At 35.7% G+C, this 26,546-nt stretch overlaps 3 protein-coding genes and 1 pseudogene across 7 annotated transcripts; 2 read left to right on the plus strand and 2 right to left on the minus strand.

The window, feature by feature from the left end:
• The first annotated feature begins 2,315 nt into the window (after window positions 1-2,315).
• Window positions 2,316-5,833, plus strand: LOC103966936 (B-box zinc finger protein 18). 5 transcript variants are annotated; one of them, XM_009380162.3, is made up of 6 exons: window positions 2,316-2,523; window positions 3,278-3,374; window positions 3,456-3,571; window positions 3,664-3,906; window positions 4,131-4,225; window positions 5,584-5,833. In XM_009380162.3, the coding sequence occupies exons 1-5, from the start codon at window positions 2,431-2,433 to the stop codon at window positions 4,206-4,208; spliced, it is 627 nt and encodes a 208-aa protein (XP_009378437.2). In that variant the 5' UTR covers window positions 2,316-2,430; the 3' UTR covers window positions 4,209-4,225; window positions 5,584-5,833. The 5 variants fall into 5 exon arrangements, with proteins under 5 accessions (XP_009378437.2, XP_009378438.2, XP_009378439.2 ...); XM_009380163.3 differs by having other exon boundaries at window positions 4,131-4,216; XM_009380164.3 differs by having other exon boundaries at window positions 4,137-4,225.
• Window positions 5,834-6,396: 563 nt separating this feature from the next.
• On the minus strand, window positions 6,397-8,553 carry LOC103966935 (fructose-bisphosphate aldolase 1, chloroplastic). Its single transcript, XM_009380161.3, has 6 exons — window positions 8,351-8,553; window positions 7,770-8,039; window positions 7,560-7,669; window positions 7,366-7,456; window positions 6,948-7,217; window positions 6,397-6,857 (listed from the first exon to the last, which is right to left on the minus strand). Exons 1-6 carry the CDS (start codon window positions 8,522-8,524, stop codon window positions 6,579-6,581), a joined length of 1,194 nt encoding a protein of 397 aa, XP_009378436.2. The 5' UTR covers window positions 8,525-8,553; the 3' UTR covers window positions 6,397-6,578.
• Window positions 8,554-9,260: 707 nt separating this feature from the next.
• On the minus strand, window positions 9,261-11,508 carry LOC103966934. Its single transcript, XM_009380160.3, has 2 exons — window positions 11,355-11,508; window positions 9,261-10,068 (listed from the first exon to the last, which is right to left on the minus strand). The coding sequence occupies exons 1-2, from the start codon at window positions 11,362-11,364 to the stop codon at window positions 9,326-9,328; spliced, it is 753 nt and encodes a 250-aa protein (XP_009378435.2). The 5' UTR covers window positions 11,365-11,508; the 3' UTR covers window positions 9,261-9,325.
• A 1,288-nt stretch (window positions 11,509-12,796) lies between these two features.
• LOC125475778 lies at window positions 12,797-14,099 on the plus strand (annotated as a pseudogene).
• Window positions 14,100-26,546: the final 12,447 nt, after the last annotated feature.

Genomic DNA, 26,546 nt, shown 5'->3' on the forward strand with positions numbered 1-26,546 from the left:
GAATTTCAGATTAGGGTAATTATATAATACAGGAAGAAGAAGATGGAGGGCGGATTCGTTTCCTTTTCTTTTTACAGCTGTTATTTCTCTTCAAGTTCTATTTCAGTTTTACTTCAATTTTTTTTTTCATCAGAAAAAAAAGTTTTATTTTCTTTATTTAAAACCCTTGGATGTTATGCAATCTAAGGTTGAAATAGAATGCAGAAATACTTGTAAAAAACCTTGTCTCTGGATCCTAATCCCTTTTTTTGATAAAACATTAACATTCATTTAACTGAACGAAGGGTTACTAGGGCTACCCCAAAGGAAGGCAAAAACTGAACGCATATTGAGAAAATCCAAATGCACAAAGAGCCCAACCCAATAAGAAAAAAAATAAGAAATTAAAAGAACCCTAATTCCTATCCCCCAAATGCAGACTTCAATCACTGCCACCACCACAAATGCCTTGCCAGCAGCCACCAAGATAGCCACGCTAGAGAAAACGACCAAGTGGTCATTTCGACCAAGACATTGCAACACAAAAGTTACAAACCCGCAACCAAAAGTAGACCACAACCAGAATTCATCACCAGGAAAGCCGAACCAAGAGATAGTCGCCAGATCCAACTAGCCTTCACCAACCCCTGCAAATATATACAAATACAGTAATAGATGGACGAGGGTGAGGCTAAAGGGATGTGTGAAATCAAATACCCCTATTCGGGCGAAGTCGTAGGTTGTTAAGCGATTTTAAGAGAGAAAAGGAGTGAAGTGATTTTTAAGGCGTTTCTATCCAAAGCATTTTTAACAAAAGTGTTTAAAAAACATATGGTTTTTAGAGAAGCAGTTCCAAACGAGTTCTAAGTGTTATTGCATTGTAAAAACTTGTGATAAGTTTTATATAAGGCCACCAAACAGTAGTGACTTCTATTTATTTATGCTAAGAATCTCACGCGTACTACAAGACGATTATCTTTAGAAGAGTAGACAAACAAGAATTGTGTATGCATGTTGGGGGTGGGGGCGGCTTTTATTCATGAGAAATGCTATTATCTTGAGAAAAAAAAGAAGTCATTTTTCATTTCCCTCAACACATTTTCTCTTTTGTATATTTAATTGTTTGAAATGCATGAAACTTTTTTACCGTATAAAAAACAACTCCTTATTTGTTTGATGTGTATGTATTTACCAACATATTCAAAAGTTTGTCAAAATTGATTAGCACAAACTCTTCTTTCTCAACTTTCCAGCTTTTCTTTGGTTTTTTTGCTTTTGAATTAATCCCTTGTATAGCATTTCCTTGGTGGGGACTTGGTCGTGCTATGCTCATATTTGAGTAATTAATCATCTTTCTTTGTTTCCTACTTCTCTTCAATCCAATCCTTCCCATAAAATCTTAATTTTTTAAAAAGGAAAACTAACGAAAAGTTCAAAAAAACTTCTCTTTTAATGAAAAGTCATTTTTAAATGTATGGTTAATAGTACCAGGAAAATGTATAAATGTGGTTTTTCGTTAAAAGTAAACAGTACTGGAAGTGTTTTGTTAAACATCCCTTTTTTTAATTCCCATCTAGTATTACTCTGCTTTTGGAAGATTTTATTGCTATCACACAGTCGAAGACCATAATTTTTCCAGATTCACCCCAAATTTAGATGGAGTTTGTGGATGAAGTTACTTCATGTCGTGAGGCAAATTTTCTTCAATACTCCAGACTGTTCAGTAGTATGGAAAATAAATGACCATGAATGAATTCAAGAAATATTATTTTTGCTTATTTGCCAATCTAATAGATATAAAGCCGGACTACCCAATAATTAGGACTACTGAAGACTAACCTGTGGCCATGACCGTTATGCTTGTTAGAGTTTTAACTAGTTTAAGGCTGTGTGGGCTTGACTTGATATAAAACTTAAGGATGGTGATGTGAGTTTTTTAGTTGTGGTGTAGCTTTTCTACATTGTAATTTATGTGAATTTTGTTATTTTGCATATATTTTTAATGTATTATAATTTAACTATATTTGTTAAAACTGCAATAGTATATTAAAAACGTTCAAAAGACGATACAAGTAAAAACACGAAATATTTTTAATTTCAATGATTTGGCAAGGTCCGTGAAAGCAAGTCCACATCTCTACTTCCATTAATTGGTAGTGGCAGAATTTATTTCAAGTGAGAATTGAAGTGGAGCCACCATGAGAAACACATTTTCCATAAATAGTAAGGAAATCAAAGAAAAAGAAAAAAAAAAGAAAAAACCCAAATTGTCATACACGTCAACGTCACGTTTGCAAAGTACCAGCTGTCCACTATCTGCTATATATAAAGTGACTCCATTTTCTCCTCCCTCCCTCACCCCCTTTTGTCTTTTGCCCGTCTCTGAGGAAACCAGAAAATCAATGGCTTTCTGGAGGAGGAAGGAGGGATGAGAACAAGTGGGAAGACAGAATGCGAACGCTTTGTGATGTGTGCGAGAGCGCTGCTGCCATCCTCTTCTGCGCCGCCGACGAGGCCGCCCTCTGCCGTTCCTGCGACGAAAAGGTTGTTCATTTCTTCTTTCCCTTTGCTTTTATTTATGCAAGCATTGACTTTTGGTTATATGATCCTTCCACTGATTTTAGCACTAAAAATTTGCAAGCTTGCGGGAATTTTGTAGGTCTGTTTTCTGATTGTTAATCTTGATTTATTGCAATCTAAATCACAGGTTGTTGGGTTTTTTGGACAAGCGGAATATTCTACATTAATCTACACTAATGGGGCGGGGGTAGGGTTTTGAACTCGGGACGTAGTGGGTGGAAGAGGAAAGCCTAACCACCAGGGCAATCCACCACTCTGGCTATTGTGATATATTGTTGCCTGACAAATCACAACGTATTCAGCATGATTGGGCTTACTGGTTGTACTTGTCGGGCGAGTATACGATGTTTCGTATCAAATTATGAGCACCAGATGCTGTTAGAGTCATACTATACTTTTTGGATTTGTGAAAGTGAGATAGGTTAACATAATCAACAGTTCATATTAGTCATGAATTTTGAGATGTTTGGTTAGAGAAGTGATTGGTGATGGCTTGCTATCTGAATGTAGCGTGGTTCGAATATCATGTGTTATACACAAGTCTAGCGTGTGCTTCTTAATGTTGAAGTTTTGCTGCCATTTGTGTTTATGGAAATCATGACTACCGAACATTTGCCTTGCTTATTTAAATTCTTAGCCCTTTCGCTCTTTTGCCTTTATAGCTCTCCTGTCAAATTATAGTAGAGGCATGATTTTGTTCTCTGTGTTGGAATTGCAGGTCCATCTGTGTAATAAACTTGCCAATAGACATGTACGGGTTGGGATAGCCACACCTAGTGACGTTCCTTGCTGTGATATTTGCGAAAATGCACCTGGTATGCTAGACTTCAATATTTTAAACTTTTAGTTTTTGTGAGCTATATTAAACTTATTTTCCCTTGAAAACATACATGTAGCGTTCTTTTACTGTGAGGTAGATGGTAGTTCTCTTTGCCTGCAGTGTGATATGATTGTACATGTCGGTGGGAAAAGAACCCACGGGAGGTATCTCCTCTTCAGGCAGAGAGTTGAGGTTTGTCTCTCTGCTGGAGAGTTCCGGTTAAGGTTTTATATATAGACCTCCAGAGATTAATTTCTTTTCTCTCTTGGGGCGTTTCTCTATAGTTTCCAGGGAATAAGCTTGGCCATTCAGAGGAACTAGGGCTTCAACCACTTGACCAAAAGAAGGTACAAAGGGACCAAAATCAGCTGCCTGATTTAAAAACAGGAGAGAATCAACATAATCACAATGTCTCTCCAACTGCAGTCCTAGACAACAATATTGATGGTGACTACAAGATGGACAATACACCCATTGATCTTAATACCAGGCCCCAAAGAATACACGGTCAAGCTTCAACTAACCAGGTATATCTATATATATATATATCCACATGTTGATTTTACTATCTGGTTCTGGTTCTTTAATAAGGCATATTCTTTTCTTAGTAACAAGGCATTCTTTGTCTTCTGAACATGCATTATGACATGCAGTTTGAATGTTGTGAGCTGTATTTCTGTTCCTTTAATTATTTGCACATTATAAGCATTCTGACTAATCAAAACAATATTTATCTGGCTGTCGTATTTAGGAACAGGGTGTGGGTGTTCTCAATGGTGTGAATGATGAATCTGCAAGTATCGTTCCTGTTCGATCCTTCAGAAAGTAGCCTGGAAAGTGAGTGAGGTACATTTGGCATATCTCATTGTCCTCATCCATTTGTTTTATGTTTTCAAGATCTTCTTGTGCGAAGTTAAATTGTTGCTTTTAGCTGAGGAAAATTCTCTAGCATGACTTTGATATGTTTAAATTCAGAGAAGAAGAGGATTATTCAGATCAATGGTTTGCACATGTTTATGTAAAATACATGGGTATTTGCATTAGACTTTTGCTTTCAAAATGCTAGAAAATGAGTGACACTTTTCTTATATTGGGTCACTAACAAGGAGGGATTTTTTTTATACCAGGCCCAAAGAACCGTACTTTCGGTTACCATACTTTTCACTCTTGAATGCAACATAAACAAGTGTGGGCATGTGTTCTTGGACTTGAGTCAATAAACTAAAGTGATGTAAACTGTTTTCTCTAGGTACCCAACTACCCATCCATTTGTGCCAAGCAGTCCATATTTGGTTTTGAGCAACTTTAATTGCTAGCAGAAAACGTTACAATTAAGGCTTACAAAAAAACTCAATTTATCTTGGTAATGCATTTTTTTCCCAAGGAACTTGGATGATAAGTTTGAACTCAGACAGATGGTTGACATTATAAGGAAATTGCACCCATTAGGCATTTGTGGGAAGGGCAGGGTTCCATATAATCAAATGACATAAAAAAAAAATTACAAATTGGCAATAGTTTTCTAAGCAAGTACATAAGTTGGTGTTAATTAGATAGGTGAGCCCTAACCTGTGTGCCGCTGTATGCTTCACCTGGAAGATTCAGCTATAAGATGACAATAATGAATCCGTGATGACATAACATATGTATAGGTCATCTGTTTGCTGTCAAAAAGTCAGCTTAATAAGGGAACCCAGAGTATACTTTATTTACATCTGACTGCTAGTAGTCTGGTTTGATAGAAGAGAATTTTCTCAAACACATAGGCTTTATGAATGAATCATATATCTCTCTTTGAATTGTCGTTTTTGTGCGGATTTGTTTTCTTCATTTCACATATGATGTGAGACTCATGGTACATCTTTGAACCAAAACTGAATATGAGCGGTCGCCTTCTCCCTCCACTTTGCATATTAGCCTTACTGTCTTTAAAGGTTTGGTAGAAATAAAGAGATGGAGATTGTATTGGCTTCCCATTATACTGTTTCCTTGATCAAAGAAAAGATAAGTCGGGGGAGAAAATTAGTTACTTGTTTTGAAATTGGTCGAGTGTAGACATAAACAACTTGTTTAAGATTCCCATCTATTTGTATTTCTGTTTTCTGTCTGGTCATGTTTTTGAACCAACGAGATTACCTTTGTTCTTCCTCATCATTGCCCGAGAATTTTACTAACCCTTCTCTTCCTCTACATTGTGGCTGCAGATGGTCTGGACAAATTACCGTTGCAGAATCTTGATTGTTGACCTGTGCACTTGTATTCTTACTTGTACCTTTTCTGTTTTCTTTGGATCATCATCAGTCTCTCACGTTCATTGTGCAAAGTAGATTAGATGAAGAAAATCTCTACTTCTGTATTATCGAAAGCAATGTGTATCGCTTGAAAGACAGAAAAGTGAGTTATTAGTACAGTTTGTTCAATGTTTATGTTATCGAAATGCAATACCGTTGTTGACATTGGTCTTGCGCTGCAATGACATTTTTAAAAATCTGAGGAAGAAAATGTGAACCAACTTCAAATGAATTTGGCTGCTTTTCCCAAAACTCGTGATTTGGCTTCCAAATGAGAAATTAATCGGGATTACTAAATCTATTTTAGCTTCTTACCAGAGTGCTTATACACGAAGGCGATCCAATGAGGGAGAGAAACGTTCCTGCAGCAACCGTTGCATGAAATGGGCGTCACACATTCTCTACGTCATGTGCTACCATACAACCATGAATGTGGGGCACCCGTTTCATGCAACATGTGCGAAAAACATTTTCTCTTGAGAGCCCAAGTTGAAGGCTTATCCCGAGAAACACATGACGGGGATGTATCCTATGATGTGGTCTAATGATTCGAACTAGGTTATCTTGGTAGATTATGATATAGTCTAATGATTCGACTATTTATCTTAGTGAATTAGAGTGGGAGAAATCACTGAAAAATTCGAGCTTTTTTCGGGGTTGAGGTTAATTTATGAACTGCAGATGCAAATCATAAGCATTGTAATATCTGGTTGAATAACTACCGGCTAACTCTCATCATCAAGAAGTTTATTAAGTTGCTAAAAAGTACGTAAAATGTTCAACAAAAATAGTCTTTCATGCCTATAAAGCATTACACACATTAGAGATGCATGTCTGGTTCTTCCATTAACATCACCATCATCATCTTCCCAGTGTTCTTCATCATCTACAGCGTCGGTACAAATTACTTAGTACACATAGCCCTTGACAAACAATTCCTTCTTTGCCTCCTCTGATTCTCCCTCTCCGGTGTACTTGCCCAGCTGTGCAAGTGAGTTGGCCTTGGCACGGATGAGCAGAGCATCCTGAGCTGCTTTCACGTTCTCCGGTCTGCCTCCCCATGTCTTCAGGCAGGTGTTTTGGAGAGCTCTGGCGTAGGAGAACGACACATGCCATGGGTTTGGTGATTGGTTCATCGCGTTCAAGTTGAGGGTTGCCTCGACTTCAGATTGTCCACCGGACAAAAACTGTTCAACAAAACACAATTCCAATATCAGTACATGATATACTCTCATCACAGAAACACTTAATTAGCATCAAGTTTTTCAAACACTTGCCATGATTCCGGGGACAGATGGGGGGATTCTCCTGTGGAGTAGCTTGAGGGTGTAGTCAGCAACCTGTTGAGGGGTGGCTCTTTCCTTGGCCTCAGCACCAGGAGTAACCATGCTTGGCTTGAGGAGGATACCCTCGAACAAGACGTTGTTCTCAGCTAGGTAGAAGAAAACCTCGGCCCAGACCTTCAAGGCGACTTCGAAAGTCCTTTCAATGGTGTGTTCACCATCAAGCAAGATCTCTGGCTCAACAATTGGGACCAACCCGCTGTCCTAAAGAATCAAGAAGCAACCACTTTCTCAATTAGAAACACATCCTAACTAGACACAAAACAAAACCCTGTGGTCTAAGTAGCAACTTAATAGCAATTAGTCAATCAATTTTGAAATCATAACTTGCATAGGATATCAGTTCTCTTACTTGAGCAATGGAAGCGTAGCGGGCGAGACCCCATGCTGCTTCCTTTACTGCAAGAGCTGATGGGCCATTGGGGATGCTCACAACGGTACGCCTAGTTCATCAGAGTTAGTAATTATGTTACATTTGATTGTCATCGATCTACCTTAATGAGCTAGAATATAATTAACATCATAACATGGAGATTTTATCCTTACCATTTGGCGAAACGAGCTCCCTGCTGGTAGTAGGCAGCTGTGCGAGAGGCAAGACCATCAAGACCTTGGCACCATGACTCATCGTTGGAACCCGTTAGGGGCACCAAACCCTGTTGTTTTAATCAGAATATGCAGCTACCATAAGTTTGTGTACTAATACTATGCTCACATTAAAGTAATGTTTGCTTGGTATGTAAAATTATGACTTACCTTGTCGACTTTAATCCCGGGGACGATGCCTTGCTCAACGAGCACATCAACGATCTTCTTTCCATCAATGGTGGATTGGTAGAGAGTCTCCTCGAAGAGAATGGCACCTGAGATGTACTGGCCAAGGCCCGGGGCGGTCACAAGGAGGGTACGGTAGGCTTGGCGGTTGGCCTCAGTGTTCTCTAGCCCGATTGAGGCAAGGCGTTTGCCACAGGTTGCATTGGACTCGTCCATGGCCAAGATTCCACGGCCTGGGGATGCAACAGTTTTCTATACCCAAAACAAAAACCACACCTCATCAAATTCAGACCTCAACAGGCAAAGGTGCAATTTAAAGATAAAACTTTTCGTGGCTAAAACAGTTTAGCATGTTACGTTATCAGACTATCAACTTGCACCGCATGTTCAAACAAAAATCCACCTTATCAATAGACAATAGTTCAGATTACGAGTCTAGAAATGTGTCGAACTGTTTTAACAAGGTAACATTTCAAGATTTTCAGATTTTCTTGCGTGTATATTCTAGAGAGAATAATGATATTGTGCAAGTCTTATAGAAACTAAAATGTTGTAAAACTTACAGCAGTCTTAACAAGCTCATCAGCATAGGAACCGGCACGAATGGTTAGACCAGACGGGGCAGTGGGGAGGCATCTGACCACCGAAGAGGCGGAAGGCTGGCGGAGTGTCTGACCCTTCACCCACTCAGATTTGTCGAGAACCGGAGAAGACTTGAGGAAAGATGCAGAAGCCATTGTTAGCTACAAAGAGCGGCAGCCTAGTGAGAGAGCAAAGATTAATATAATCTTATCTCCTCTGGCAAAACTCTCTTGCTCTTTGCCACACATGCACTCACTCTCTAGATTTATAACTGTTGTGTGTAACAAAGATGTCAAATTTGAGGCTGCTGTGCTCCGGCCAATCCCGCCCCGCCGTGTGGACGATAACCTGCTGACTTGGCTGGCTGCGTACGTGGTTCTGACACGACGATTTTTTCTCACCTTGTAAAAAACAGCCATCATATCTCTCCCTTTTTATCAGTTGAGCAAACAGACAAATGCATGACGCTCACAATGTGAGGCGTCCAAAAGAGACTCGTCTCAAGAGATTCCTCCCTCCGAAGGGGAAGTAAATATGAGGTTGTTATGGTATGATCTCTCTTGCTTGTCATTCCCCTTTCTTACTGACTAATGGCTACGGTTTAACGTAAGGCTCGACGAGACGGGAATCCCACATGGACGGTGGACAACACTAGAGGTCAGCTTCTCCGATCGTTCTGGTGATTTTCCCCGCCACATAGACCACGGCGATAGGTTGGTTCAATTTAATGGGTCTCACCGAGTAGCAGGTTCATGGTTGGTGTGCAATGCTGATGGGTGGTTAAGGCCCCTTCATGCTGATTTGCACAAACAGGAACCCTTCTACTTTCTACAGCTATTTTGATTGGAACTGTAACTCAATCATAACTCTTCAGTGTTTCGGTGAAATTGTGAAACAACGGGAAGTCGATTATTAACACCACGACGAATAACGAAATCCTAATATACATAAGATGTTTAACTAGAGTTTAGATCCAAAGATAGATCTACAATCCCAGAAACTAGATCATCAACCGAATCTACTTTCATACTTTTCCATACATCAGAATCATCAAAAGTTGATGGGACCGATTGAGGCAAACTTTCTTCGAGGGCCTTGTTCAACTGCTTTACCAGGTCGTCTTCCTCCGCAGGAACATCCAAATCCCAAACCCTGAAAATATCCTTAGTTGAAGGCTCCATCTCAGATAATGAGGAGCTGATATCGGCTCCTAACTCAGGGTTTTCGGTCATTCTCGGGTCATCTTTGTAACCTGGCAAAAAAGGATTTCCCGTAAAAGTTGATGACTGCAAATTATTCGTATCCTCATCAGTTGGCATGTCACCATCATCATCTTCACCACTTCTTTCTGCTTCTTCACCAATACCAAGAACAGCATTTCGGATTCTTCTTCGGAGTTGTTCTGTTTCTGCCCTCTCACGAGAAGGAAGTATCTCAATGTCGGTTCCCCCGGGTAAACCATCAGTTACAAGTGCAGAAGAGCTGAGTGATTCGGGCGGCTGGGAATTAAGGATTTCTTGTAAGGCACCTTTCAGAGAATCCCAGTTGTCATCAAAAACATCAAATTCATTAATCAGGCACGAATCAACCCAAGCATTGTCTTCCGGAGAAAGTACCTCGCCTTTTTTAATAGACTCTAGGGAATCCATGATAAGAGACTGAATATTGCCTTCCCTCACTTCATCTCCAACATCCATAGCTACAAATTTAATGGAAACAGTAAGTAGAAATTAGTACAAGCCACGCTATTTCAAATACAAAACAATTTATGCTGACACGTGATTGTGATTAAATTCTGTCATTATACACGTTCAATTTAATGTTCACATACAAATTTCATGTCCCTTTTCCATTCTAACATGAAAACATAGAGAAAAAGAAAAAATCCCAAAAATAAAAATGTAAGAGCTCCTCACGCAAAAGCTGAATGACAAAAAAAAAAAAAAAACCTAGCTTCCAATCATTTTGGAAGAACGTCAGTATGTTGGTTAGACATCATCGGAAACAGCCTTTTTGGACCATACCTGAGAAACCTAACATGGCTTCATTCATGATATTCACATATTCATGTAATACCGAAAAAAATATAATCAATATAAAAGACATGAAAGTTCATACTAGTAATGGAACAAAAGGCCAACAGATTACAGAAACAGCTATTAACAACGAACACAATAGAATGGTAGTGCACGCAACGTGCCTTAAGCAATCTTCTGTTTCTTTTAGCTGATCCATATTTGTGGTTTGTCCGAGGGTTTCTTTTGAGTAAATTCAAGCTTCAAAATGCAAGTTCCAATAAAGTAAGGGGAACTAAACAAACCAAGCAAGAAGGCGAATGGAGTTTTCTACATTAGAAGCTAATTCCCCTGAAAATTCGACCTTGGAGTAAACTACTCGCGTTTTGCAAGAATGTCTAACTGTACCAGTAAAACACAAAAATTCTCCAAATGATTACACTCAATAATCTACGCATTGATCAAACCCCCATTTGTCCCGATGGACATTTTTATCATTTTATGTCTAAGCCTCAATCAGTTACAAAATTTGCTCTCATCTCCTAAGTTTCACCTATAAATTATTTCTCCATTACAAAACAAAGCGAGACGAAGGTTTTTCACACATTTCAATGAAAACTACCAAAACGAAAACAATCAACGCAAAACATTCACGCACAGACAATCATTTTACATAAATACACACAGGAATATACTGCAATATATCATTTTCTACTTTACATATGACTACTGTTTTCTGCACTAAGTAATACAGATTTCAAATTAAAAAGTTTTAGGTTTTCATTCCACAGGAAGTAGAGTTTGAAGTTTCAGATGCTTATCCACAATTAAAATGAACTAAAATAGCAAAATTGAACATAAACCCTAAACCCTTTTCAGATTCAAAAAATAAGAAAAACCGTAAGCTCACAGGAATGTGAAATTAATAAACGACGAAGATGGAGTAAAATTTAGGGGTTGAGGAGCGTACCTTGTGCCATTGAGAACCCTAATTTTGATTGGAGAGAAGAAACAGACGGAATCTGTGGAAGGAAGAAGACGACCCAAGAAACGAATAACGATTAATACGAATTACAAGTCTATCGGATTCGGTTTCATTCACTTTTTCTTTTACCAGGATTTCCTACCTTGTTTTACTTTTACCCCGACAAAGTTGTTGGGAGCCACGTCATACGCATGTCCAGTTTTGTAGCCGTTTGGATCAACTTACCCCTTAGTTGATCTAAATCAAAATTTTTAGGTATTTGGTTACGGATTGTAAAGAGGAACTCACAATTTTTCTAATTTTATATGTGTTAGTGATGAGATATGAAAAAATTGATAAGTAAAATGATTTTTATATCTATATTTTAATAAACGCAAGGGACTCGATAAAAAAGTGAACCCAATTCTTAACACTCAATTATAAGGGTGAGTGCAGACTATTGGCTGGTTCGGTTTGGTTTTGACTAAAGAAAAAGTCAAATGGTCCAAAAATTGAATCGAACCGTAATAATTTTGTTTGGTTACAGTTTAGAACCCTTGTAAACCTGCTTAAACTGAACTGGACCACCACTTGCATATTGATATTTAAAAGATTTTGTTTTACACGCGTAGTCTTTGTATTGGCTAAAGCCTACAACTAAGTAAAGATGTTGAACTTAAAGGTTTAGGGTGATGTAGTCAAATTAGGATTTGATAGGATTTAAAATTCGGATGTAGTCGATTAAAGTTTAAAAAGAGGATTTTAAAAGATTCTGAAATCACGGTGTAGTCAAATTAAGATTTAAGAGGATTTTGAAGAATATACCCAAATCAAGGGGTAATCGATTAAGAGTTTAAGGAATACATTCAAATCTAGGCATAGTAAGAACGTCAAAGATTTATTAGGATTTTAATGGTTGGGGATTTTGAGGGATTTGAGATGGGTGATATAAATACAAAGTGTCATCAAGAATCCAACCCTACCCCATGTGATTTCTTTACACGTTCATCACATAAGTGGAACAGTCTTCCTCTATCCCTCAAGGTATTGCTTTTCTCTTCCCAACTTGTTTAATTCTTGTATGGTTGATTTGTTTCACAGATTACTGCTACATTGGTACTTATCAATTACTCTCTTATTTAATTCTCATACATATGTACACACACACACACACACACACACACACACACATATAATACCACGTATCCCTAGCTTCTCCGAATTCATGCTTTTTGTGTTGATTATTTTTCAGTTGTATTGTTTTTCTGTTTGATAGCTGAAAAACCCATACATTTGATGCAATGAAAAGAGAAAACCTAATATACATGCAATAGATTAGCTAACATGCATGCTTTTTTAACCAGCCGAGAGGAACTTTGGATATTTTACTCCAAATAATTGAAAGGGGATTGGATAAATTTGATGGGTTTTTATTATTTCTTAAATATATGCGGTCTCTGAGAATTCAAGAATTGTTCTTTTCTATTAGAAGTATATTTGGGTTTAGTTCTTAATCTGTGTTCAGTTCTTCATTGTCATTGTTTGGTTAATTAAGGTGCTTTGTTGCTTTATTAACGCATTGCATATTATATATTCGAATGGTTTTTGTTAAGTACGTCCTGAATTGATTTTGTTACTGCTACTGCTTCCATCATACTAGTAATTAGAAATGGGAGACGAACAACAAGAAATGGGAAAAGTGAAGGCCAAGAGTGATTATAGTGAGCAAAGTGTTGTTACAATTGCTCGTTGAAGCTACATTGCGTGGATGGCGTGATGCTAATTGCTTGCTAACCAAAGATATTGTGACAACAAGAATACTTCCGGTACTTAATGAAAGACTAAAGTGTAATAAAACTTATAAGCATTACACAAGTCGAATAAGATGTTTTAAGAAAGAATATGAAAAATATAGTCAGCTTATGGGAAGCAACTCTGGCTTTGGGTGGGATGCAAACACAAAGAGATTTGTTGTTGATGACGAAGTTTGGGAAGAATACTTTAGGGTGAACTTCTTGGCTTTTATTTAAAATATTATATGTAACTTGAGTGTATACTTCTAGTTTATTGAACAATTGTGATTTTCTTGTTTATATTGTAGACTTACTCGGACCAAAGAAGCATTCGTAAAAAAATATTGTGATGACTTTGAAGATTTGCAAGTCATACTATGCAGCTGCTAGTGGAAAACACTCATTGGGATTGGGTGAGGAAATTGATGCAAGAATTTTTGTAGTGGAAGATAGACAAGGTGGAATAGAGGAAGATGAACAAGTTGGAATAGAGAACTTGTTTTACGATGAGGAAAATGGGGGCTTTGTACTAAATCAAAACCAAGCATCACACCAAACTTCATCATTCGATCAATCATCCCCATTCTTACCCACTCAGGCCACTAGCTCTGTGATTCCCCCACCAATCACCAACCGTAGGAAATGAAACAAAACCGAATACCAAGGGAATACTAGATCATCTGAGACCACTAATCAAGCTAGAATTATGGAAAATATTTCACTTACTCTCGGTTCAATTGCCATCGACTTTCGAGGAGTCCATAGCCTATAGGAGAAAAGGGATAAGGATAGAGAGAGACAAAATTCCATATGGGATGTCATCAAGGAAACTCCAAATTTGGATGAACTTGCTCGCTATCAAGCGGTCGCTTTGCTCGATACTAAAACCAAAAAGGATGCATGTCTGAAGATGTCACTGGAAGAGCGGTCAAATTTAACACGCTGTAATTTGAAATGATATGTGATTTAACTCATGATACATTAGTTTTTAGTTGTTCGTTTTATTTTGGATTATGTTTAATTGGCTTATTCATACTTTTTACTAACTAGATTATGTTGGATTATGTTTAACGAATGATGTGTTTAATTTAATTAATGATATTATGTGACTGAATTGTGGGTCTTTCTGGTTTGCTTATATGTGATTGAATTGAAATTATACCCCAATGAGTTTGCTCTGCTTTAAAGTGTTGGGTATGCTAAAGTTATTGTAGATTGTTAGTGGTGTATATTGGTTTCAGGAGTAAGGTGGCACTGTGAAGCTTTTGATGGGTAATTAAAGGTTGGAGCTTTACTCCAATCAGGTCTCTTCTTTGAAATGCAATTTCTAGCATATTGATATTTGGTGAGAAACCCCCAACAAAATTTTCTTACGTTAGAAATTACAATTTCTGCACCAAAGTTCTCTCTGCTAAGTTTTTATGTTTCTTTCGTACTGCGAAAGAAATTCATTTTATATATTGTAAGAGTAAAATCCTAAGAAATCTATGAAAGAGGTCCATACAAATTCATAGAAATCTATAATGAAAATCCATATAAATCTATCAAATCCATATAGAATTATAAAATCTATTGAAATTCTTTCAAATCTGTTACTAAAAAACAAGTCTATTAAAATTATCTAAAATCCAAATTGACTGCACCCCCTTATGGAACATTGAAGATCTTTGAGTTGTAATTGTAGTAGTTACTAAGCTTTAAGTTTGATGGTATAGGTTGATTTGATTTGCTAGAAGAAAAACATGTACCCAACAATTGAATTTTTGTTAGGGAGTTTTAATAAAAATGGCCTAGAACTATTTATTCTTAACCAAAATGACATTTTGTGTATGAAAAGTTCATAATGGGTCAAGCTCTTTTCTTTATTTACTCTTATGCCATTATTTCATTATTATAGCGGGGTCCACAATAATGTTGACATTTTTGTCTGGAAATACATTATTTTACATGGTGTTATTCAACTTATGCTAATATGCTACCAACTCTTCATGCTTCCATCATGTTGTCGATGTTATGCAGCTCTTCTTCTGTCAAATTGTTCCAATACTGTTCATTGCCTTCTGCTAGTTCTGCATCTCTTTCTCTCTCTTCTTTTACCTTGTGATACATATCTTCTGTTCCTGTTTTGAAAATTTGAGGCTTCCAATATGGCTGATAACAGACTTTTGACTTACTGTAAATATATATTTCTTCTTCTTTTTTTTCTGCTATTAATATCATATCATACCTAAAATCTTCAAACTCATCTAAGGCTAATATTTGGATCCCTAGAAATTTTAAAATATTTTTGTATGAAAGAGTCCACCTATGTGGGAGAGATAGGGGATAGTCTAAATGACTCTTCATTAATCGTGGCTATATACTTAACTTTCTCCCTATGCATATGTACATACCAATATGGAGGATTACTAATAAAACTTATGCAAATTTCTTTCCACTTTTCTAGATAATCTCTTGCTACTTTTATAAGTTATCAGAAATGATTCTAGTTTGGAGATATGATTAGTGAATATTTTATCAAGATGGGAAATATGATCAATGAATATTTTATCAAGATAGCCAAACTCTAATAGTAAGGCTGGGGTAACTTCTGCCACATTATGTTTTTTCTGATGCTCATAACTAAAATGCCATGGTCTATAATCTCTCATGTTAATCTTAGCCACAACTATGCTAATCTTTGACTTACAAATACAACTCTCTGTACTATCACAAATATATAGTGGATACATCTTTGTAATAATATCCATCTCTGATTTTGGATCAAAGATGGACTGATACAAAACACATTGTAATTGTAATTGTAATTGTAACTCTTTCATGGATTCTAATACTCTGCTCAGGATTTCATTTTGCATGTCTGGTAGCATTATTCTTAATTTTACTTTTAAAATTTATTTTGGTAAAATATCATCTAATATTAAGTCTAAAGGTAAATTCCTAAGAAAATTTTCATATTTTTCTTGTTTTCTTTGTTACTTAGATGCTGATGCTACTCATTATTTTGATACTGTTCCATTTCAATGTCTTCTTCTAAGAGTTCAATCTTAATCTCTTCTATGAGCTCGTTAGCCTCTTGTTTTATGGGTTCAATAATCTTTTTTTCTTTATTCTTATACTGATCAGTTTCTAAACTTATTTTCAATTCTCTTTTCAGGGTGTCACTTGCCTTTTGCTGCACTTTAAGAAATTGGAGTTCTTGGTTCATTTTGGTAAACTTACTAAGTAATAACTCATGGTCGTTAGAAATGACTTGAAGGTTGTGCTCAAGTGAATGAATATGGTGCTTCTTGTTCTAATGCTCTAATTAATTTTTCATGACCTAACCTCATGTTTGACTATTTGATTTGGATATTCCAAAAATTATCTAAGAGAACCTGTTGCCTATCAAAAAGTCCTGACACTCTTGACCTATATCTCAGAGTTGGATTTCTAATTCTTTCAACAATATTGCCATTAAAGTTGAAAGTGGGTACTGATGGTGATATTGGCCTGCTTATGCTATTTTGGAATCCATTGAATGGTAGGGGTCCATGGTGCATCATTGTTCTATTGAAAGGTGCTCTTCTACCTTGTGGTCTTGTGCTATTTGAGGATGATGGTCCACGATATTTCATTCATGTTCAACAAATTAATCTTGATAAGATATCAGTTAATGTATTCACTATCTTTTATATGTTCAAAAATTGGTTTAAAACCATTTCCTGTAATTGAATCGATAAAATTAACCCATCTTTGGGCTGCCTGTTTATTAGCATGTATTTTGTTATAATGAGAAATTATATTTTGACAATATGTTCTAATAGTAAATGTGACAACCCGTCCCAAATTTTACGTTTTTATTAATTTTAGAAGCGTGAATTTATGAAAATGCCCTAGAGGTAAGGATTTTGACTTCCGTTGATCATCGGTTAGAGTGACGTATGACTTATTCTTTTGGCATATCCTCGTAGAACTTGCCACTACGAACGCATAAGCGAAAGCCGTTTGCGAGTCTGAATTATAACGGTATAATTACAGACGTTTGAAGTTGGTTATTTAAAGGTAGTTAAATTATTTGAACTCCCACCTTGTGGGAATACTAACTAATCAGCTTTAAGTAAGGAGAAAAAGGGACCAATCAAATTAAAAGGGATGGAGGACCAATGAGAAATCAAAAAGAAAGAACAAAAAAAAAAAAAAAAAAAAAATTGCTCCCAGCTTTCCCGTGGGTTTTTCCACTTGCAACCACCCATTTTCCAAGGTCAATTCCAGCCAACTCCGGTGGAGTTTTTCGATGCCATCACCACCATCTTGAAGCTCTCATTCCCCTCTACAAAACCCATCCAAGAACCATGTTGATTAACCACTGTATATGACGGTTTGAGGCCACGAAAGTTGACCGTTCTCATGGTGCTCCAGCCACCCTTTTTTATTTTCTGGCAAATTGGCAAAGCGATGGCCGATGCCACCACTTGTGCTTTGTAGCCCATCCTCCCATTTGCTCCAACCAACCTTGACCCCGTTGGATCATCGTAGACGACGAATCAACACCGGGAACTTTAGGTACCCGCCAGCTTCGTGGAAAAAATAGACCATCTTCCGTCCACTTTTGGACTTTGTGTCAGGTATGAAAGTTGTTCCTCTCTTTGAGATCTTCATTCCTATAAATTTTGATAATTTTTGGAAATAGTTGAATTTTCTAACCAGTCGGGACGGCCGACCGCCACCCATGGCGGCGCAGTGCGGCGGTGGGCCGCCAATGCTATTTTTAGGCTATGTTAAATGTCTTGAATTTAGTCTTGATATTTGAATGACGTAGGTTGATTGTTGGAACCTAAATTCTCTACGATGTGAATCGACGATCCAACCGTTGGATCATCACCAAACTTTGTTACATTGTAGTACATAATATTTGAAGAATGTAGGAACTTACGGATTGGGAATCCGACATGCACATCTTTCCGAATTGGATTTGTAAGTTCACAAAATAAAATGTTAATCGCTAATCAGTTTTGGGAATTGGCAAGGATCCAACTGTTGGATCGTAATAAAATTTTAGTATGTTATTCTAGAAGCATAATGTGGATCTTTGGAAGTTACGGATTGGAAATCTGATATGCGGATCTTTTGATTCGAGTTATACAGGGTTGTTGACCTTACCGTCGATCAAAGATTGACGGTTGACTTTTGGTCAATGGGTCTCAAATTATTCTTGAAGGTCCTTGAGGATATGTTTTATGTAAATTATGTATTCTATCAGTAAGAACTTTGAGACGTGATTTGATAATTCGTCACAGGCGACCATAGATCGTGATATCTCGATGTGCGTGCAAGATAATCATAGCGTGGACTCCAGGTGAGTGCGTATTTTTCTTTCACAGGCATATAATTGATAGTTCCACAAACACTTCTAAAGTGATATATGCTTGTTACCTACAATTAATCATTACGAACTACGAATGACTTGATCCCTGTTTAGGGTACATAGGCAGTCTAACAAGACGTTAGATGCAGCCATATAATAAATGAGATTAAATAATCGAGACAATAACCTTGTTTAGTAAATTGAGCAATGTGAGAGACATTGGTGGGAAGTGTGAGATTTAGTTTTATGATTTGGTGATTAAATGTTGATCATAAATCAATACGTGAAGAATCAAGAAATTGAAGTAAGGAAAGGTAAGTAATGAGTTAATTTTAACTAGTGTCTAATTGGGCTTATCACTGATGATTACTCTCAAAAGTAAATAGTTTGGGAGTAGGATCTTATTGATTGTACATGTTACATCGTATTATATATTTTGGGAATATCATGAAATGTTTGGATTTAAATTGCATTATGGAATATTCATATGTTACCTGAATCTAATTATTGTGAATGCTTTGAAGTGCCAAATGATGCTGCAGATGCTTAGGTGAGATTCAGGTAAGTATACTTTGATGATAATGATAGTAGTGAGTATGATTGTGTTGAGATATATTAGAGCTCATAAACCTGCACCTCGGTGTTAGTGCTTTCGTCCGTGGCCAGGGCCTAACCTTCACATGATCGTTCACCTTCCGCACCACATGCTCACCTTGAATTCAAGGTAGGTGTCAGCCTGTCGTACATATCACATTAGGTGGTTCCGACTCGTAGATGACTTACGATACTTCGCACAACCTTCACGTGATCGTAGCACTTGAGGGTATTTATTTACACCCAGCCTGTCATACAGACCATTATAGGTGGTTCCAACTCGTGTGCACGGATATGTGATGAGTTATGGGTTCAGCCATATAGGCCACAAGAGGTGGATCCGGCTGACATATTACTGAGATATGAATAAGTCGTACAGATCACTAGAGGTGACACCGACTTGTATGTTAGTCATGATTGATGAAATATGGATAAGTCGTACAGGTTACTAGAGGTAACTCCGACTTATATGCTAGCCATGAGATATGGATAAGTTGTACAAGTCACTAAAGGTAACTCCGACTGATATATCATTTTGTATTGATTAAGTTCATTTGGCCTACTTATTAATGCATGGTGGAGTTAATGGACATGGCAAACTGTGGTTTTGGCCATTTTTTGGTATGGTTTGGATATATGTATATATGTTGTATTGTCTTATGGAAAACGATACAGGTTTTACATTGAGGGGCATTACTTTTAGAGAGGTAATAACTTTGGGAAGTTTGGTTTTATTGCTCGCTCACACTCTCTGTTTGGTGTCCTCCAGGTTTTAGCTGCTGAGTTTGTATCGACAAGGATCTGTGGCGAATCTTGGTATTGATGGATACTTCTGAGGGTATAATTCTTACCCACATTTCTGTACCTTACTTATGCTTTGACGTCGTGTGTGAAATGGGTTCACTTCCACTCACAATGCACTCTGGTATTTAAAATTTTTAGGTTCAAATTATTCACATTTTTTTGTACACTCTATCACATTTTATGGCTTCGTCACCTTTCAGGTGTTGGCCAGCACAACTCGATTCAGGTTCCAAGTGGACTTTCTGAGTCGGGGTGTGTCAGTAAATACTTCATTATGTAAAAATAAAGAAAATGTCACAAGTGAGTTAATTATTCCTAAAATTTCTAAATATGTTGATGGTAATCTTGACTATACATCACTACATTTTCTTGATGAATATCTACAAACTTGTTTGTCAGACTTTGGATACTCCTTTTCTGGTATAGTATACATGTCCATCCTAATGACAAAGCATCTGTTTCAACTATTTTGTAACGTAATGTTAATGGCTTAAGTTGAGTAATTTCTTCCTTTATAGTTTGAACTAATTTAATATCTTTACTATTAAAATACTTTTGTCCTATTTTACTAGTTTTATTGTGTAATACTGCTATTTTTCTTCCTAAATCGGGGATAAAATTTCTTGCATAATTTAACAATCCTAAAAATGCTTGTAATTGTTGTTTATCTTCTAACTTATCTGGAAATTCTAAGACCTTTTTAGCTCTGTAATCTTATAATTGTATTGTACTTGACTTGATATACATTCCTAAAAATTCTATATCTTGCTTTTCTAATGCTATTTTATTTTTGCTAATCACAATTTCATTATTAATAAATTCTTGTAAAACTATTTCTAAGTGTTTCTTATGTTCATTTCTATTTTTAATATGTATTAAAATATCATCGACATAAGCACTACAAAATTTATCATATTTCTTGAAAATTTGGTCCATCTTTCTTTGAAAGATCGATAGAGCATTTTTAAGTCCAAATGACAGAACAAGCCACTCAAAATGTCCTTCTGGACATGTAAAAGCTGTCTACTCAATTGATTCTTCTGCTAATCGTATTTGTTAAAATCCTGATTTACAATCAAATTTATTAAAATATTTACTTTCTTGAATTTTATTTATAAGTTCATCCTTATTTAGTAACTTATAATTATCTTCATATGTATTATCATTTAATCTCTTGTAATTATAAATTATTCTACCCTTACCTCTCCTTAGTTCTGAATGTTTTCTCACAATAAATGCTGTTAATCTATGTCCAGACTTAGAAAGTCTAATTACTTTTAAATTTAACAACTCTTTTATTTGCTACTCAAACTCTTGTTTATCTATTAAACTACAAGGCATATCAGCTGTCTTTATGGTTAACTCTGGATTAATTATATTTAATTTTGGTAGTATTTTATTTTTACTCTAGTGGAACTATGGGTCTTCTCCTATAATTCTAGTTTGTTCTGCTAATTGTAATAATTCTTCTAAACTTTTTGGTTTATCTAACTGTAATATTTCTATACAGTTTCCTTGTTCTAAAAAAGGATATTCATGTTCAAATGTTTCTTCATCAAACTCTTCTATATTATTATGCTCATCATTTTCTTTTGAGTTTTCTAAATAATAACTATCTTAACTACTAGATTTTTCTATATTTATGCTTTTGTATGCTTCTACAATATTACTTTGATTAGTTATTGTAATGCCTCTTTGGAAAAATGTTATGTTATGATTCATAAATAAAAAATATTGTAAACTTTTCGAAAAATTTAAACCTAAAATGAATGGGTATGATCGTACTGGTGAAATAAATGTTAATGGTAAATTAAATTGCTGTTTTTCTACTTTAATAGATTCATTATTAATACAATGTGTTAAATAAACTGGTCTCTCATCAAACTGTGTTATTCTCACTGGTTTTGATAATTTTTGTTTATATTTTTCTGGTACTAACTCTTATCTTATGACACTCTTTGTACTTCCTGTATCAATTATAGTTGTTGTTTGTATCTTACGTTCTTTTGTTAATTCTATTTCACAATTTATGGTAATTAAAGAATTATTTTTTGGCTTTTCTATACTATGAACAGTATTTCCTAATATTTCAGGACTTTCTTGTGATTCTGCTGAATTTACTTCTAATAATTTATTACTATAACTGTGACAGCCCGTGCCGAACTTTTCGTACTGTAGGGGTGAAATGACGGTTTTACCCCTAGTGTGTTTGTTTCGTTATGTAGTCGTTTTTGGAATTTGGTTGGTTGATTTTGGACCACACACACATCCACACACACTTCTCTCTCTGCCCTGTCCAGAGTCTCTCTCTTTCTCTCCCTTTCCTATCTTCTTGTACGGACAACACCAAAAACCCTTGGAATAGTCACGATCGAGGAAACAAACTACATTTTTGTGCTCGTGAGGTACTTAGGAGTTCAACCATACCCATTTCAGGTAAGGGAACCTTCATTTTCACGTCGAATCTGAGAGGTGTAAATCAGGGTATTGTTCATGCACACATTAATTCTTATGTTTTTGGGAATTTCAAGGTTGTAGGAAGTTTGGTCAGGTCCTTAGGAGGCTCGGGGTGGTTCGTTTGAAGGTTTTGGACGTCGAGATCAGTGAGTTGCAGGTTTGGCCGGAGTTGGAGGTGTTTTCCTAGCGAGATTCCGTTGGTTTTAGTGCTTGAAAGTGATAAGGATTTGTTCCTCTTATTGTAAGCTTCATTTTGGTACCAATTTTGTGAAATTTGGATGAAAAACGAAGGAGATATCAAGTTTTGAATTTTCCTGGTTTTTCAGCACCGGCGACGGCTCCAAAGGTTGGCCGGAGAAGATGACGGAATATTCCGTCAGTTTGGACGGAATATTCCTAACAGCGTTAACGGAATCAATTAAACTTAACGGAATATTCTTGACGGCGTTAACTGACGCTGTCAGTGTGCCAGGCACGTGTCAGAAAATTATTTTAAAAATATGGGGATGTTCGTGAGGTTGAGTAGATCACGTTGGTGTATTCATACACCCCATTTGAGCATTGTATGAGAAGTTATTTCGTAATGTTGGTTATGTGCTTTAAAAGTAACGTTTTTATAGTTGTTTCGCATATAGGTGAGACATATCCCAAGGACAAGCGCAGTCACTCGAGGCAAGGGGGTTACGACCCTTCTACATACCAGTGAGTGGTCTTTTGGTTTTCTGTACATACCTATATACTTGTGGTTTTCCTAAAAAGTGAAATGAAACGTTTATACGTTTATATGCCATGCATTATGTTTGCCCGTTTAATTATGCATTATTAGTTGCATATATATATATATGTTTAGTGCTGCAGACGCATAGGTAAGTGCCAGGTAAATTATGGTTTATGTTTGTGTTTAGTAGTGAATTGAGATGCACAGAGAGCTCATAACCTGCACCCTCGGTGTTAGTGCTCTCGCCCAGAGTTGGGCACAGTCCTTTACGTGATGTTCACCTCCAGCACCACATGCTCATCTTGGATCCAAGTTAGATGCACAATTCTGTCGTACAGACCACTTTAGGTGGTTCCGACGCATAGGTGACCCGCGATTATTCACCTAGCCTTCACGTGATCGTAGCATTTGAGCGTACTTATTTTACACCTAGTCCTGTCGTACAGACCACTGTAGGTGGTTTCGACTCGTGTGCAGGTATAGTTAGTGAGTTGGAGATTTGAGCTCTAGATTCAGCCGTACAGGTCACGTTAGGTGACTTCGGCTGACAGAGTACATGACATTGATTGGCAACCTGAGTACTTGGATCTTATTTAGAAGCATTTGACATGACATATTTCTGAGCATGACTTATTTATACGTATATATATATTCTATTTTCTAGGATGTATACAGGTTTTACGGCGAGGGGTTAGAACTTATTTATGAAATGATTTTTGAAAAACTTTGTTTTTGCCCACTCACGTTTTCTGTTTTGCGCTGTTCTAATTTGGCTGGCACTTTTGGTGGCTCCCCAGAGGATTTCCCGGCTTATCTGACAGATTATCACCAGTGTAAGACCACCTTTGGGTGTGTTTATTTAGCATTGTTTCTCCCAGACTGCATTAGGTAATTCGTGCTCTGAACTTTATTTTTCACACTTATTCTTGCACATGTATGTTATTTACCTTGTGTATAGCTTGGTTTTTATTTATTCATACTTTTATTATTATTTCTTAGCTTCCGCACTATGCACATGGTTACGTCACTTCCACCTGACGGCCAGCATGCCCTGATCCTGGTCGGGGTGTGTCAATAACTCTTTTCACATAATATTGAATATGTATTATAGTATTTATTTGCAACTAACTTGCTACACTTAGGACATTTTTCTAACCAACCTAAATTTGTATATTTATACTCTTCTTCATGTTGTTCTTCTATGAATGCACACATATACTCTTTTAAATCACTATTTGAACTACTTGAATCTTCCGAGTTTGAATCTATCATATTTATACTTTCTATACTACAAATACTCTCATTATCACTTAAATCATCTAAACTATATATTGATTAAATATCCTCATTTTCTTCTAACTTAAACAACTCCATCGAATGTATTTTTTCTCTCAGCTGTTTTCCTAATTTTGGACATGTATGTCTAATATGCCCAATTTCTCCACATGAATAACATTTACAACTACTCCTATCTTTTGGTGCTTTATATTTTCTAATTCAAGGTCTACCACTTATTTTTCTAAATTGTTTTGGAAGATATTTTCTCTTCCTGTATATTCTTGAAGGTCTTATGTTTAAGTTCTTATGCTGTTTGTATGGTTTATATTTCTTTTTATATATTTTCTTATACTTATTTTTCTTATGACAAACATACTGTTGTGGTAAGTCTATATTTTTACAACTCATGTAAAATTGTTTCCTAATCTATCTCTTAACTTTTATTTGACTACACTCTTATCTAAGTATATCATATACATGTTGAATTCTAGGCCCTATTGCAATATCATTTTTCTTTGGATGCTTTTGCCATTTATTCCAAATTTTTTCTCCTATTGGTCTTTTATTTTTGTCATATAAGTATCTAATAAATTAATATCACTAATTCTACATATTCTTCATAAATATTTAAAGAAATCTGTTGTATACTCAGCTATATATTGTAAATCACAAATTTGTAATTATTCTAAATTTCTTATTGCTCTTATTTGTTCTTATTCACTTCTGTCATCTAACCTATTATGATCTAAAAATTCTTGTTTAATCAAAGTAACAAAACCATCAATATTAAAGTGTGTTTTAGTTACTTGATGTTGTTCTGAATTTTGAACTGTCCATGACTAGAAATAATAAAAAACTAAATCATCTAAAGTATACTCAAAGTAATCTAACATATTTTGTGAATTACTAAAATCTAACATTAATGTTGCATGTACGCAACATTTCTCCCATCTCTCAATCGTTATTTCCCAATCTTGTGGATCTACATTATCTAAATTTAATATAATTCCTGCTATATTAATTTGTTCTAACCCTCTCAAATATGAAATCCTATTTTTTCTACGTGGTTTTATCATACTTTCTTCTATGTAATCTACTCCAGCTTGTTCTTTATATTGTTCATTTTTTAGTCTCAAAAATTGTTGATCAGTTCTACCCGTGTATCTTGGATTTTCTACTCCTAATGTACTACTTTTTTCTGCTGGATTACATTCTACTTTCAATTGTAATAAATTATTATATTCTTTTGATCCTAAAATATTTTCTACTTCTATTTCTAAAATTAATTTTTCATCTCTCCATCTGAAATTCTATATAGTCCTAAATCATATGTCTTATACTTTTCTAAGTATTGTTCTTCATCTAAATGGTCAATATTTTCTATAAGCTTATCTACAATATATTCAAAATTTTGCTCAACTAAATTAATATCTAAATTATCAAAAACCATATGAATACTCTCATTTCGATCTCACTCTCATCCTCTTCTATATTTTCTAGTTGCTTGTAATTACTAAACGTAATTGTTTCTTTTCCTATACTAGTTTCATATATTTGTACTCTATCTGGTTGTCTATTTTTTGCTACTTGTAAATTAGGTAATGTCCACTGGGTTCCTTCTAAAAAGCTATTATCTACGAGTTTTTGCTTCTATCATATTTACATATTTACTACCAAATGTTTGAACTAAATTTTGAAATTTTAGATTAAACTTATAATCATATTTAGCAGACACTTTACCAATATACATTAAGCTAATACACAAATTTTTATACTCTCATTTCATATTATAATTTTTTGTTTTTATGCTTACTTTAATATATTTACTAAATTCGTTTATTGTCATAATATAATTTGGAATACATCCTATAACTGCTAAGTTTGAACTTAAGTCTACTTTAGCTGTTGTTATTGCTGCTTGTTGGTGATTATCCCATCTATCATCATGTATGTATACTAAAGCTTTTGTGCTTACTTATGCTCTGATTAATCCTGCTATTCCAATTAATATTGTTTCTATGTGAATTTGACTAAAATATGATTTTCTCAAATGAGTAATTGCTTCTTTACTGAGTAAATTAAATGTAACTTCTTTATCAATACAGCTAACTTCATGTTGATTGATGCTACTTACAATTCTACTTCTATTTTCAATAAACCTAATTGATACAAATTGTATTTATTTTTATGTGTTTTCTCAAAACCTA

This window comes from the organism of the source record quoted next, unplaced genomic scaffold (assembly GCF_019419815.1).
Source record: "Pyrus x bretschneideri cultivar Hongxiangsu unplaced genomic scaffold, Pyrus_bretschneideri_v1 Contig16, whole genome shotgun sequence".
In the NCBI taxonomy this organism is placed as follows: domain Eukaryota; kingdom Viridiplantae; phylum Streptophyta; class Magnoliopsida; order Rosales; family Rosaceae; genus Pyrus; species Pyrus x bretschneideri.